At 40.3% G+C, this 15,331-nt stretch overlaps 1 protein-coding gene across 15 annotated transcripts in view; it reads left to right on the top strand.

Annotated features, from left to right (window-relative positions):
- foxp1b (forkhead box P1b) overlaps nucleotides 1–15,331 on the top strand; it is a 518,322-nt gene that overhangs the window by 443,984 nt on the left and 59,007 nt on the right. For all 15 annotated transcript variants that reach the window (XM_041192652.1, XM_041192651.1, XM_041192644.1 and 12 more), the window contains one exon: nucleotides 5,948–6,035. In XM_041192652.1, coding sequence (XP_041048586.1) covers nucleotides 5,948–6,035 — 88 coding nt within the window. The remainder of the gene's footprint in view (nucleotides 1–5,947; nucleotides 6,036–15,331) is intronic.

Here is a 15,331-nt window from a genome sequence, read left to right as displayed (position 1 = left end):
TTCCTCCCCAAAATAAGTTATTTTAAGTCATATTCATGAGGTCCTACCGTCATCAGGTGCATTGATATTAACTGAGATTTTCCTCTGTACAAAACAAAACTTAACTGATGTTAGATAGTGTTAAAACCTTTGGTGCAGTGGTCTAAAAGGGTCAGAGTGACCCATATGCCACACTGCCCTCTAGTGATACTAGAATTAAAACAACAGTAACTTATTTTTAAATTGAAGACCAATAGGCTCCCTCATGATTTTTTTTAAAGTACTGTTCACATAAGTTAAATATTGTTTAAAAAGTCAAGGCCAAAATTAATGTTGCATCTTGTAGGTTTTATCAGGAAAATGGAAAACTGCAAAAAAAAATAACTGGGCAATAAATTTCACACTAGTTCACTTTCATTCTTTAACTGGTTATGACTTTAAAAAGAGGTTTTATTAATGGTGAAATGGCGTGACACATAAATGGGGTGTGTCAGTTTGGGGTAAATTGATCGTATAATATATTTTGGCTTATTTATTTTAAAATTCCTCTTAGGTTCAAAATCCAGGAGATCTTGAGAGTGAAAGGTTTGAAAGAGACTCTGCTGATGCTATTAAGTAATTGGGCACAGCAGATAGTACTAATAACTGAGATAAAGAGGGATCAGAAAGATGGAAGAAAAAATGGGCAAGAAAAATAAGAGACAGACCCAGAGCTCAACAAGGAACTTGACATTTACATAGTTAATAGGGGGGGGGGGTTCAAATAGAAATATAATTATCAGCTGCATGATGCACATTTTCATGGTTTTGAGAGGAAATTACAAAAAAAAACAAACTTTGCTGGGTGCTAACTTGCAGCTGAAATAGTCCCATAGAAACAGATATCCTGAGATTCAAAAAAATCCCAACTCTTTTAGCAATTTCAACTAGTTGAAAGTTATGGTGGAACTAATTAAAAGTTATATGATTATATGACTTATTTTGAAGGCTGCATACATATGGATCAAAATTGATTTTTACACTGAAAATGAACTTCAAATGTCAACCATTGTTGAGCACTGTATTGTAACAAAAATATGTGGAAGTGAAAATTTTGTTTAATACATTACAAACCAATACATCTGTTGATTTAACAAGAATAGATTACTTTAACATCCACAGGTTTGTCTATTTTTGTAGATTTTGGTGGCTTTTAAAATATTGCTTAAATTCTTTTAAAGTGTAAGTGAAACTATTCGGTTTGTATATAATATATCTATATTTACAAAGGAAGATTCTGGGCTGGATTTTTGACTCCCAATGGAGGTGCTAATCAGGTCGCAAAACTGTGAACTTTTTTTAAATAGGAAAAGCAATTTCCCTCTGCTTTTTGACCCCACACCATTTTCCGATGGACTTTTCCGCAGTTGGGAAATCCTTGGGTGGAAAATGCACACTTGCCTCTTCTGAGGTTGGGGCTCCCTATTATGAGGACAATATTTTCATGTGCTGGTGTAGGTTTTAGAAGTCCTAAAAAACACACTTCCTTGGAAAGTACGTGACCACTGGGGGAAGCTTGCTGAGGAAGATTCTGATAGGTAAATGTAAATTTTTGGCACCTTCAAATGTCACTGTTAGATACTGCATTGTAATGTAGATGTGTTTTTAATTCATTGATTCATCACAGGGATCTATCCTGCAAAGGTAAGTTGACTCTTATGTTGACCACCATTGTGTAACTGTTGTCATGCATTACAGTACTTTTTCCATTGGAAAAAGTGCCACAATGCATTCGAAATGTAAAAAAAAGTCCTGTAAACCTCTGTTGTCATATTCTATGCTGCAATTTAAATCAACCAACCACTGTGGCTCTTAAAAACAACCTGCTTTTGAAGTTTTAAAAAAATCTCTGCCCATTTCTCTCATTTGGCGGACATTCTGCTTTGAAATGCAAATGGGACACTATTCTGTTCTGTTAGTTTCAGTCAATGGAGCTGGTGCAAAACTACAAATGGCTTTAGCTCAGCTGGTGGCCTATTGACGCAAGAGCTGTTGAAACTTTTAAGAGGCTGTGATAACAGAATATGCTTTTAATGTAGTTTATTGTTTGTTTACGAACTTAATAGGCCTTTAAACGATTGTGTTTCCTTTCACTGGAATAGTTTCGTTTTCTTTCCAGAATCAGTAAAAGTGTGTTTGAATTCAGGGTTATATTAGATGCGTAGAGGTTTAATGTCTTTTTTCCAATGATTTTAAAATAATCTCCATTGCTGTTGCATGGCTCCTGAGGACTGTACATAATGCATATTAGGTGAATGGCTGTGGAGGATGCATGAGGTGGCATGAGGGTTGGTAAGTGGATGAGGGGACATGTAAGGGGCATTAAATAATGTTGGGAGCTGGGTACTCTGTTGGAGAAATGTGGCGAGCATTCTAACTGGCCTGCCTCCTTATAAAGTCCATTGTGGCTCACAAAATACACTGTGACTGCAACCCCTCTATGAAAAGACAAAAATCGCAGGCAATGTCACACATGGGTTGGGTCTACCTTTCGGAAGGTGCAAAAGTGTGCAGGTCGGTTTTCCCAAGACCATGGGAAAATCCAGCCTCTGTCTCAAATTATCATAACACCTATATTATTAACCAATTCAGAATTTTTATTAAATAAAAAATAATGACTAATACATAGTATCAAGACATCACTGCAGGTGTTCCTCAGGGTGGTGTCTTAAGTCCAACCATCTTGAGCTGCTTGATCAATGACATCCCCTCCATCATAAGGTCAGAAGTGGAGAATTTTGCTGATGGTTGCATTGTTTTCAGTACCATTCATAACATCTCAGGAACTGAACCAGCCTGTGTCCTTTTGCAACAAGACCTGGGCAACATTCAGGCTTGAGCTGATAAGTGGAAATTAACATTTGCACCATACAAATGCCAGGCAATGACCATGTACAACAAGAGGGAGTTGCACCATCTCCTCAACAGCATTACTATCCCTGAATCCCCCACATCAGCATCCTGGGGGTTACCATTGACCAGAAACTTAACTGGACTGGCCATATAAATACCATGGCTACAAGTGCATGTCAGAGGCTTCAAATTTAACATAACTCACCGACTCCTGAAAGCCTGTCCAGTATCTACAAGGCACAAGTCAGGAGTGTGATGGAATCCTCTCCACTCACCTGGATGAGTGCAGCTCCAACAAAACTGAAGAAGCTCAACACAATCCAGGACAAAGCAGGTTGCTTGATCGGCACCTCAATCAACACCTTAAGCATTCAGTTCCTCCACCACTGGTGCACAGTGGCAGCAGTGTGTACTATATACAAGATCACTGCAGCAACTTGCCAAGGCTATTTCAACAGCACCTTCCAAACCCATGACCTTTAGCACCCAAAAGGACAAGGGCAACAGGTGCCAGGGGAACATCACAGCTGCAAGTTCCCCTCCAAGCTACACACCATCCTGACTTTAACTATATTTTCATTCCTTCATTGTTGCTGGGTCAAAATCCTTGAACTTCCTTCCTAACAGCACTATAGGTCTATGTATACTAGATGGACTACACTGGTTCAAGAAGGTGGCTCAGCCCCCATCTTCTCAAAGGCAATTAGGGATGAGTAATATTTGCTGGCCTTGCCAGCGATGCTCTCAAACCACACAAAAAAATTTAAAATAGCCATAGGGCTAAGGTCTAAGGTTATCCTAAGAAGCATGTTATTGATAATGATGATCAGCCCAACTGTACGTCAGACATATAATGGATGGATAAGTGTACATTTTGTAATTTTAGCATTAAACAAGTTACTGTACAGCAATGTTGCTGCATAGCACTCACAAATTTGAGAGTCAAACTTGGGGATGTAAAAGCTAGTAGGGGGCCGTCCCTCTTTACCATGTTTGAGTCATATCTAAAGCATTTTAAATTACATGATGAACCTTCCATTTGGTTCTTTCAAACCACAATTTTTGCATGCATTATCAGAAATGCATAGGTGGAAATTTTTATCTGGTTTTTGAAGGACAGCAGATTTTAAAGTTCCTGCAATGGCTAGTATTGTTAAAAATGGGTGCTGGAATGTTCACAGGAGGGAAAATGATATCATACATAGCAGCTTAAAATTGGTGAAAAGTTGGGGAAGCGGTTTCAGATAGTGCAAACTGTTTTAATATCATTGAATGGAGAGAACTTTGTAGCTAATATTGATGTGACCAATTTTCTGTTTTCCCCCTCTTGCCTGTAACCTATTACTTCAGTCCAGCCAAAATAAATACAGCAGGTTCAATCAATGCTCAGGGAACCTTTCGCTTGCCTCAGATTTCAACTGCTATTCTTGCCCAATATGTAATTAAAAATAATCATGGGTTAATTATTAAATTGGAAATAATACCTGCCTTCATAAATTACATTGGTTGTTTGTAGATGTTAGCTGAGTGGGAAATCCACATTACTAGTGGGAATCCTAAAAAAAAATGTTATTTCTGCCACTAACCAAAGATACAGGAGACATTTCAGTGTATTTGTTAATATTTGTATCTGTATTTAGTTGAAGTATGAGGAAAGCCTTAGTGATAATGGTAAACTGACTAGATGGAAGAGGCCCAGCTTTTTCCCATGAAAGGGTCTTCATTTAGTTGGTTGTTTTATTGCAGCAATTTACATTAGCAACTGTCATTTCACTAGAAAGCTTTTGCGTGCACTTCATCTGAGGTCTAAAAAGTGACACATGCCAACATTCATAGTCTCTCTTTATGTCAGTTCCACACTTTTATAGCCTTTTTATTTAAACCACATTTCACTGAGCTGCATTAGAGCATATTTGAATATTTCATTTCCTATTAATTATGCACTGTGACCCACGCTGTCATTATGAGAAGAGAGTGACCCATCTAATGTAACAAAGTCGGCAAAGAATTGTTGAATATTCCTGCTGATGGGAGAAAATTCCTGAATGGTACTGAAACCCAGGCCAGGTGTGGTCAGTCTACTACTGTGATGTGTAGTAAATGACAGAAATGAATTTCGGAAAACAAGCACAAACGACATTTTGCTAAACTGACGAGCTGAGCATGAAGGCATGCTTAGTGACAGTGACCTACATGGTCATTGAAGATCTGATATAATTTATGATATATATAATATATTGGATCCATTAGTGAGCATAATGAAGTAGTGAAATGAAAGGGTATTTGTGAAATCAGTTCAAACATCCTGCTAGGATTATGATTAAATGATTAATGAAATGCTACTGCATAAGCATTTTCAAACAGTAATTCATGCAGAGGCTGATAAAAATCCTCCAATCATATTTCCTTCACATGCGAACCTTATCTAGACCATTTTATATAAATCATGAAATATGCTGTCTGCTGGCAAGGTACTTATTTAGATTAGTTATAAACGTGCAGAAAAAGGGAACATCTTCGCAGTATAAAATAATCATGCATAATTATATTCATAATTCAAGCTTGTGACAGATTCCATCTTTCTTATTCTTGTTGTCCTTTGCCTTCATTCTGGCTTCATTTGATTTCTGTTATCTTGATGACATAATTAACTGTTAAAGCTCAGAAAATAAGGAGACCTTCGAGAAGAAAAAGGTTGGTTGCTTTTTAATGGCACCAAAAGCTTTATGTGCCATACATATTCAGTCATACATTTCTAGAAGAAAATCATTTTGTGTCATTTTAGTGAATTACAAAACTGTACTTTCACAGGGTGATGGGATTTTACCTTCTTTTCACATTAAAATGTTGATTCCAGCTCATTTTTGTTGTCAGTTTTTGGCTTGTTAGCCTTTTTTTTAAATCATAAAGACCTTTATGACCAATTTTGAAATATTAAATGTCTTTTTTTAAATAAAAGGATTAAATATGTACAACTTGGTATGAGTTTTTTGCTGTCTCAGGAAAGCAACAGCAACTTTTCTATATTTTTAAGAATGTTGATTATCTGAAGATTTCACATTTCATTTCTTCTCAGACATCTCAACAATGAGCATGCACTGGATGACAGAAGTACAGCACAGTGTCGAGTACAGATGCAGGTTGTACAACAGCTGGAACTTCAGGTAAGTTTTTTTTCTGAAGCAGATGCATTGACCCAATTAGCCAGCTGGCTTACCATAAGCAAAAGTCCAGAGGTAACAGGCATACAACAACTAACATCTACCTCAATTTAAGTTCTTACCCATGGTCAGGGGCCATAACCTTCATTCTGATAATATATCCGTAGGACAATGAGGCTGTAGACGTTCTTCAAATCATATGTTTTCCTTAAGTATTTCACCATAAACAAGTATATATCTATTCAATTTCAATTTACCATCAGGAATTTGTATAAAAACAGAAAACCTACTGTGCTTCATTACTTCATTCTCCATTTTAACTTCTGTGGCCACTTTTCCTGGCCTGATTGACTTCCAATATCAATTTTTCATCACCAACAAAAGGGACTAGTATTTGATGGCATAGCTATTTCATCCTGCATTGTGTAAATGAAGAGGTTGTATTTACACTATGATCCCATTTTAGTCATAGTCTTTTCATTTGCACTCTATAGGCTGGAGTGGGGCTGCCTCCTAATCATGTTCTAGCAGCCAGGCTTGAAAAGGAACAGAGCAGAAGTAAAGAGGAAAAATGAGATGTGTGGAGGCACAGAGGATGGGCTGGACAAGAGAGTAAATAGCAACTCAGAGGGGCTGAGCTCAAATCCCACCATAGCAAGTACTGGTGTTAAGATCAAAATACATGATAAATAAATATCTGAAAATGACTTTAAAAAAGATATACGGAACCTTTTGCAATTGTCATTTTCTTTAAAATTTTCAAAAATTTTTAAGCACCTGTTGGTGCCTTGCATCCAAAATTAGTTTAATTTTGAAGGGATTCTCAAAGGACCACAAATGTGAGCAAATAACATTTTGTTTAAAATTAGCGAAAAAAAATGAGTGAGAATTTTTTTTCTCTGAGGATTGAGTACTTGGAACTCTCTTCCTTGGAGAATGGTGGAGACCGGGTCATTGAATATTTTTAAGGCAAAGGTAGATAGGTTCTTCTATCGGGGGTGGGCAGAGTATGGAGTTTAGGCCACAATCAGATCAGCCATGATCTTATTGAATGGGCAGAGCAGGCTGGAAGGGCCGAATGGCCTCTCCCTGCTCCTAATTTGTATGTTTGTATAAAACTCTTCACTGGTGATTCATTCAGTTGGTGGTGGCAGCAGCATCAGCCACAGTAGTTCATAAACTAATGGAAAAGATTGTGGGAACTCTTACTTGCGCTGGACATAATTTGCACTGGAAATTCTGCAATCTTTTGCACTGCTAAGGCCAACTTTGGGCACATTGCACTGGAAATAATGGCCTATTCCAGCTGAAACTCTGTCCATATGAACGCTAAGAGGTTCTTAATATGTAATGTGCAGCTCTTACACAAAGTATATGAACACCAATAGGCAAGAGAAAATTTTGTGATAATGTTCTGTATGTGTTAGTAAGCATAGGTAAGGAATAATAGACTTTTTTGATGGAGGACAGCAACTAGCATGCAAAGAAGATAGAAAGAAATGCATTACATCACAGATGGGGTGTGTACCATTTCTATCACTTTGAGGGTCTTGCTGGAGGTACAGAAGAAAATTAACAAAAAATAATGCAGTGTTAAACCATGGAAAGTACTGTAAGGCAGGCATAAAAAGTTGTCATTGTTAATATGGTAAATAAGCATAACTACTAACATGGAGAAATATTAGCAAGATATAGCAATTCAGACACTGGATGCAGAAATATGGTTATACATTATGTATAACATAGTGGGAAAGGGAATTTACTGCAGGAAGGAATTTGCATTAGTCAAATCATCATATAATCCCCACTGATGCTATGTTTAAATGAAAAACTGGCATACGTAAGAGAGCATGATTTTTAAAAATTCATTTGTGGGTTACGAGCGTTGCTGGCAAGGCCAGCATTTATATCCCGGTCCAGGCTGCCCTTGAGAAGGTGATGGTGAGCCACTGTGATGAACCACTGTAATCCATGTGGTGTAGGCACACCCACAGTACTATTAAGGAGAGAATTCCAGAATTTTGATCCAGCAACAGTGAAGGAGCAGTAAAAAAGTTCCAGGTCAGGATGACCTGTGATTTAGATGTGAATTTGTAGGTGGCAGTGTCTACTGCCCTTGCTCTTATAAACCATAGAGGTCACAGGTTTGGAATGTACTGTTGAAGGAGCCTTGGCAAGTTGCTGCAGGGAACGTTGCAGATGGTACACAGTGCTGCTATTGTGCACTGGGAGAAAGTTTCTATGGCGGTGCAGGAGTGTAGATTAAGCAAGCCACTTTGTCCTGGATGGTGTTGAGCTTCTTGGGTGCTGTTGGAGCCACTCTGATCCAAGCATTCCTGATCACATTCCCAACTTTGGCCTTGTAGGCAGGCTTTGGGGAGAAAGGAAGTGGGTTGCTCACCTCAGAATTCCCAGCCTCTGACCTGCTCTTGTAGACATCTTGTTTATATAGCTAGTTCAGCCAAGTTTCTGGTTCATGGTGACTTCCAGGGTGTTGATGGTGGAGAATTCAGTAATGGCAATGCCATTAAACATCAAGGAGAGCTGGTTAGATTCTCTCTTGCTGTAGATGGTCATTGCCTGACACTTGTGTGTGCGATTATTATTTGCCACTTATCAATCCAAGCCTGAATGTTGTCCAGATCTGGCATAAGGCTTGCAAAGACAGCTTCAGTATCTGAGGAGTTATGAAGGATACAGAACACTCTGCAGTTGTCAGCAAACATCCTCACTTCTGACCTTATATTGGGGGGGAAGATCATTAATGAAGCAGCTGAGGATGGTTGGGCTTAGGGCCTAGTGACGGTGAAGGAACGACAATATATTTCCAAGTCAGGATGGTGAGTGACTTGGAGGGGAACTTGCAGGTGGTGGTGTTACCATGCACCTGCTGCCCTTGTCCTTCCACCTGGTAGTGGCCTTGGGTTTGGAAAGTGTTGTCTAAGTGAGTTCCTGCACTGTATCTTGTAGGCGGCATACAGTACTGCCACTGTGCGTTGGTGGTAGAGGGATTGAATGTTTGTGGATGGGGTACCAATCAGGCAGGTTGCTTTGTCATGGCTGGTGTTGGGACCGAGATGAACCATCCACTCTGCAAAAAATTTTGTCTAAAGATATTTATAAATGCTTCAGCCTTGTCGTTTACACTGAAGTGCTGGGCTCCTCCATCGGTGAGGATTGGGATATTTGTGGAGCCTCCTCTTCCAGTTAGTTGTTTAAATGTCCATCACAATACCACAACTGGATGTGGTTGGATACAAATGGTAAAGCCACAGACATTAAGATCATTGACTTCAGTGCTATTTTTTGCTAATTAATAATTTTTAAATTCCTATTACGATTTAATGTTGTTAAATGCCTTATAGCCAGTTGGCGAAGGAGACGACCAGAAGTCAATCTTTACCCAGTTTTAGATTTATTCACAAATTTATAGCTCCGAACTCTATAACCCATCACCAGTGTGTACAAGTCATTATCCAATGAGTGACCCCACCTGTAGACATTTAATTTATACAATTAACAAATGGCTGTTAAAATAGCAGACAAAAGAAAGCAAATCCCTAGATGAGACAGAAACAGAAAATGCTGGAAATACTCAGCAGGTCAGGTGGCATCTGTGGAGAGAAATAGTTAACGTTTCAGGTTGATGATGCTCTATCAGAACTGAGGAAAGATAGAAATGTGATAGATTTTGAGCAAATGAAAGGGGGGGAGGAGAACAAAAATGAAGGGCTATGAAAGGGTGGACGGAGGGAGAGAATAAATTACAATAGGTTTTGAAGCAATGGGTAAAGAAACAAAAGGTATGTCCAGATGAGGTGTGAATGGCTAGCTAGCAGCCATTCAAATACAAAGTGCACAAATAGAGTAAAACCAAAACCAGCAAAAAAAAAAACAATATGGAGACAAAAGTTATGATCTAAAATTGTTGAACTTAATGTTGAATCCAGAAGACTGGAGAGTGCTAAGTTGAAAGGTGAGGTGCTGTTCCTCAAGCTTCATCGGAACACTGTAGTGGGCCAAGAACAAAAAGGTCAGAGTAGGAGTAAGGTGGAGAGTTGAAATTTCAAGTGACAGGAAGTTTAGGTTTATGCTTGTGGAAATGATGAGACAGCAATGGCAGATTTTTGATGGAGAGCCTAGGATGCAATGAGACAATGGAAACTGGAGCTCCTACTTCACTGCATTACTGGTGAAACTCTTATCTGCATTCTTTGTCACCTCCAGACTTGATTATCTCAGCGTTGTTCTTGCCAAAGTCTTGAGCCCCTTCACAAATTGCAACTCATCCAAAAACTTCTTCACATGCCCTACTAGCTACAGGATTTATGCAACGGTTCCATGTACATGAATCTTATATAAACATATGTGAGGAAAGCGACAACGGCAAGTGACCTTTGTGGGAGGTTGGCGGGGTGTGGAATTAGCAGTGCAACAGGAATCTTGTAGCAATATTTTGTGCTGCAAGTTCAAGTCAAAAGGTACAATATAAATCTGCTATTTATGCGCCCAGTCAGCAGTAACCCATCCATAGACAACACTTAGTTAAAGTCAGTTTCAGGAATGGCTGAAATACTGGAGAGCAGTAGCACTGTTGACCTCATGCATAACTAGAAATAATCTTGCATGATTTTCTGAACAACTCAAATAGTCGTGCCTTCAGAGGTAAATACACAGGAAGTTGCAAGGCAAAAAGGCCACAATAAAGTCTCAACATCTTTCATAACTATTGATAAAATATTTACTTTTTATGTGTGACAATGAAATAAAGATCAGATGTTTGGAAGACCTCGCATTAATTCAGATAGTAATGACACTCTTAAGGGCTGTTAAAAGTTTTCTATTCTGATTAGTGGCAGAAACAGAAATGCTTCTCTAAACACAGACTGGTGTATTTTCCATGAAGCATTTTGCTGGATATGTATTTTAATCTGATGGCTTTACTAATGGACCATAAAAGATTTGCTTCTAGAAAGGATGGGCTATTTCCTGGATTGCCTATTTGACAGTCTATCATAATCATTGTGTCTTTTGTAGTTCTGTACAGTTAGGTAAAGGTAGATGTGCCAAGAGTTTGATGATCTAGTGTCCTGGCCGTAGTCACATTGCTCTTATTTTCTAATCTGCTGTGCCATCAATATTTTAACCGCCAAGTCAAACTAGAGTGGCTGCTGGGTGACCAGGGCTATCCACTGACCATCTGGCTCACAACTCCCTTGCATAACCAACCACACTTGGACAGCATGCATATAATGAAAACCTTGCTGTCACATGAAACATCATTGAGGAGACCATTGTGGTAGTCAAGCAATGATTTTGCTACCTACGTGGGAGGAGCCTTGCAGTATTTGCCAGGACATGACACGATTCATTGTAGTCTGCTATATCCTATCATGAGGACATAGCACTTACTACCAAGTATATGGCAAGCAGCTGAGGAGTGAGGGAAAAAGGCAACCAACACATTCCCTTTCTGGCAGGGATGTCTGCAATCGGCTAATCTGACTGTGGTAAGCAGTGAACACAGCCACAGTTCTACATTCTACAACAGTTTCACACCTTACCTCCCCTCTATCACTGACTATCACAATGCCCTCTTGGGCCACGATTTTACAGCCCCTTCCATCTGATGGGATATTACAGTCCCGCCAAACTGAACTGAGATTTTAATGGCTTTCCGCATCCGCCGGGGGAGACACGCTGTGCGGGGCTATAAAATCCTGGCCTTGTCCACAATGCTGAAAGAAAAGCCATTGCAAAACAAACATTCCATACCAACTATAGCAACCAGGCCATCCAATATTTCCTAAAAATGTCAATTAATCACTCTTGTGCATTTGCTTACTGCCTGTTTTTCAGGTGCGTTTGCCTGGCCTGGTGCTTCTATGCAATGCTTCCCAAGTGGCTGGAGCATGGCTGGAGAAGGCTGCTGATAGCAGATGACCTTGCAGGATGATTTCATGCAGTTCTGGCCTGAGAAGGTCCTGTTCTGGGTTACAACACCTTGACATGAGCTGGATCGGCTTGGGATGGCTGGCTGGCTGATGGGCAGTAGCAAGGGCATTCGTAGAGTGGTAGTGCTGGGAGGACGCATGCTATCATCCAGAGATTGGACAGCAGGTTTTTGTTTCAAGGAGCCAATGCCATTTCCCCCAGAGGGGTGCCTCAACGGTTCTAGTAACCTGTTGGGAGGCAGATTGCTAGACCATTACGAAATCTTGGTGAGCCCCTTTGAACATTGGCAACAGCAGCCATGATTGCAACCCGCATGACAACCAGCTAAGATTGCATGACTTTTTTAAGTCTGTGCTTCCATAGCAGAACTCAGCTGTTGCGTGGCCATTGCTTGTGCTGCGTTGAAAGCGGAGACATTGGCCATCAGACATTATACCGTGGTTGGGTTCACAAGTTCTCACGGAATTGGGCACCTTGACAGGCTTTCTGACAAGCCTGCCAATGCACCAAGCATTGCAAGCCCATCCGCCTTATTCTGCACACAACCCCATTAAAAATTTCACCTGAGTCAGCTGCAACAGTACTGGTATGTGGCCTTGCTCTCTGGGGAACTCACATCTGCACTACCTTTGCATCTGCTCTGTCTGCAACCCACTCATGCTTCATCACCACATGCAGCCCTTCTGAAGTATGCATGGTGTGGGTATCTGAGCTGATGGCTGTGCATGTCAGATCAAGTGGCAGTGTTTCTTCCACCTCAGTCTCTTGTTTTTCTTCCACTTCATGCTCCTGTACCACTTCTGGGCCAGGTGGCAGTTCTCGGGTATCTGAAAGGAGAAAGGCACAAAGGTAGTGAGGGAGAGGGGGAAAGCAAGAGGTGAATGCTTACATCAACTCAGGCTTGTAAAACAAAGAGATTGTGGAATGAGGGATAAGATGACTGTGCAAAAGAGGATTAGATAGCAATTTACCAACATCTTCAATGGCCAAAGCCTCATTTATGACTACTCCAGTGATGCTGAGTAAGGTTTCCTTTATCAGGGCGAAGACATATGCAGCCTTGTCTGTCCCCCAGTTGTTATGCAGTGCCTAATCCTGCAAAAGAAAGGGAAGTGTGTCATTGAGTATGGTGTAATCTGTTTGGATGATGTGCCTGTCATGTTTGAGTAGCTGACAGTGTGTGTGAGGTTTGAGAGTGAGACTTGCAGCAGTGCTAACTGTCAGAGGGTTATGTAAAATCCTGAATGTGAAGTACGAGTGGTGGTCGGTAGGGATTGTTGGTAGGTGAGTGAAGGGGATTTGGTGAATGGAGCAGTGTGTGAGGCTAGTTCACTTGGTAGGATATGGCATTTGAAGATGTATTTACTGATCTTGATATAAGTCACATCAGATCATTGAACTTCTTTTGGCATTGCATCCAGGTTCTTGGGGTTACTCTGGTATTGACTGAGACAGCAATCTGCTCTGACTCCCTCGGTCTGGTGGACCTCCTGGTTCTTCAGGGATAGAGGGCTTCTCTCCTCCTCTCCAACCCTTGCACCAATAGGCCTCCAATGCAACTTTGGGGAATCTTGAGAGTGTGCTCTCTGCCCGGTTACACCATTAGTTAGTGTTCTTACCCAACCATTGTCAGCACCTGCTTCAGCCAGAAAGCAACTCCTACTTGAGAGGTGCATAGTAGCACAGGCTAGTTTTAAATTCTACTAGCCTCACATGAACTTGGGCCATCTGCATGTAGCCAGTTTAGCACTTGGAGACATGCTAGTATTATTTAAATTAGCAGGCAGCACAAAGTTTGCATACAGCCTGTGTCAGAAGCAGCGGGTGCTATTAATTATCCATTCCGTTCCCTGTGTCCATTTTTGGACCTTATCCAATTTTCCCTCTTAGTCTCCAGCAGCAATTTCTCAGAAGCATTGAGCAATTGTTTTATTTGGTAAACAATGTGAATTTTAGACTTTGTAACCCATTGCTTGTCAACTATTTCATATCAGTCTACACAGTACAAGGTCCAAAAAAATCCCTAGAATAAAAGAAAATCAAGAGGCAAAAAGGAAGAAAGTAAAACAATCACTATCACTAGAGGAAAAGCAATGGGAATACTAATGGGACTTACGGCTGACAAGTCCGCTAGATTTGATGGCCTTCATCCTAGAATCATAGGAGAAGTGGCTGCAGAGAATCTGTCCTCAAGCCCCTTCTAGAAATCCAGAGAGAATATTGCCAGTCAACACTTCATTAAAGCAGCAACTTCAGCCCTATATTGGCACGCAGTAGCTTCATAAGCATAACAATCAACCAGCGCAAGTAGCCAAAGTGTCACTAATTGGTGACTTTGCCAAAGTGCAGAGCATCAGACAATGCCTTCTAGTAAAAGGTTTTCCAATCATTTTGCCGCTGACTAAAGGTTGACAAGTTCCCTAGACCTGATGGCCTGCATCCAAGGGCCTTAAAGAAAGTGGCTGCAGAGATAGTGGATGCATTGTTTGCAATCTTCCAATATTCCCTGGATTCTGGAAAGGTACCAGCGAATTGAAAAAACATCAAATGTAACACCTCTGTTCAAGAAAGGAGGGAGACAGAAAGCAGGAAACTATAGGCCAGTTAGCATAATGCCTGTCATTGTGAAAATGCTAGAATCCTTTATTAAAGAGGTGATAGTGGGATATTTAGAAAATCATAATACCATCAGACAGAGTCAACATGGTTTTGTGAAAGGGAAATTATGATTGACAAATTTTTTAGAATTATTTGAGGATATAATAAACAGAATGGATAGAGGAAAACTAGTAGTTGTCGTATATTTGGATTTCCAAAAGATATGCGATAAGGTGTTACATAAAAGGTTACATCACAATGTAAAATGTTGCTGTACAGCAGGATCTAGATGTTCTTGTACATGAATCACAAAAGGCCAACATGCAGGTATTTTAAGTAGTTATGATAGTAACACAATGTTGGCCATTTTTGCAAGAGGGATGGAGTATAATAGTAGGGAAGACATGCTGAAAATGAACAGGGCATTCGTGAGACCACGGCCAGGATTTCTTGGCCCCGTCGTGGCAGGACCCGTCGAAGGAGTTTCAGCAGCCCAGCCAAAAGCCCATTGACCAGACGATCCCAGCGGTGGGCTGGGCCAGAAAATCTCACCCCACATCTAGGGTACTGTGTACAGTTTTGGTCACCTTACTTAAGGAGGGGGATATACTTACACTGGATGCAGTTCAAGGAAGGTACACTAGGCTGATTTCTGGGATGAAGGGTTTGTCATGTGAAGAAAGGTTGGACAGGTTGAATATATACTCATTGAGTTTAGAAGAATGAGAGGTGGTCTTATTAAAACG

This window comes from Carcharodon carcharias, chromosome 7, assembly GCF_017639515.1.
Source record: "Carcharodon carcharias isolate sCarCar2 chromosome 7, sCarCar2.pri, whole genome shotgun sequence".
NCBI lineage: Eukaryota > Metazoa > Chordata > Chondrichthyes > Lamniformes > Lamnidae > Carcharodon > Carcharodon carcharias.
Note: the sequence above shows the minus strand (reverse complement) of the source record. Positions and strands in the feature narration are given on the sequence as shown.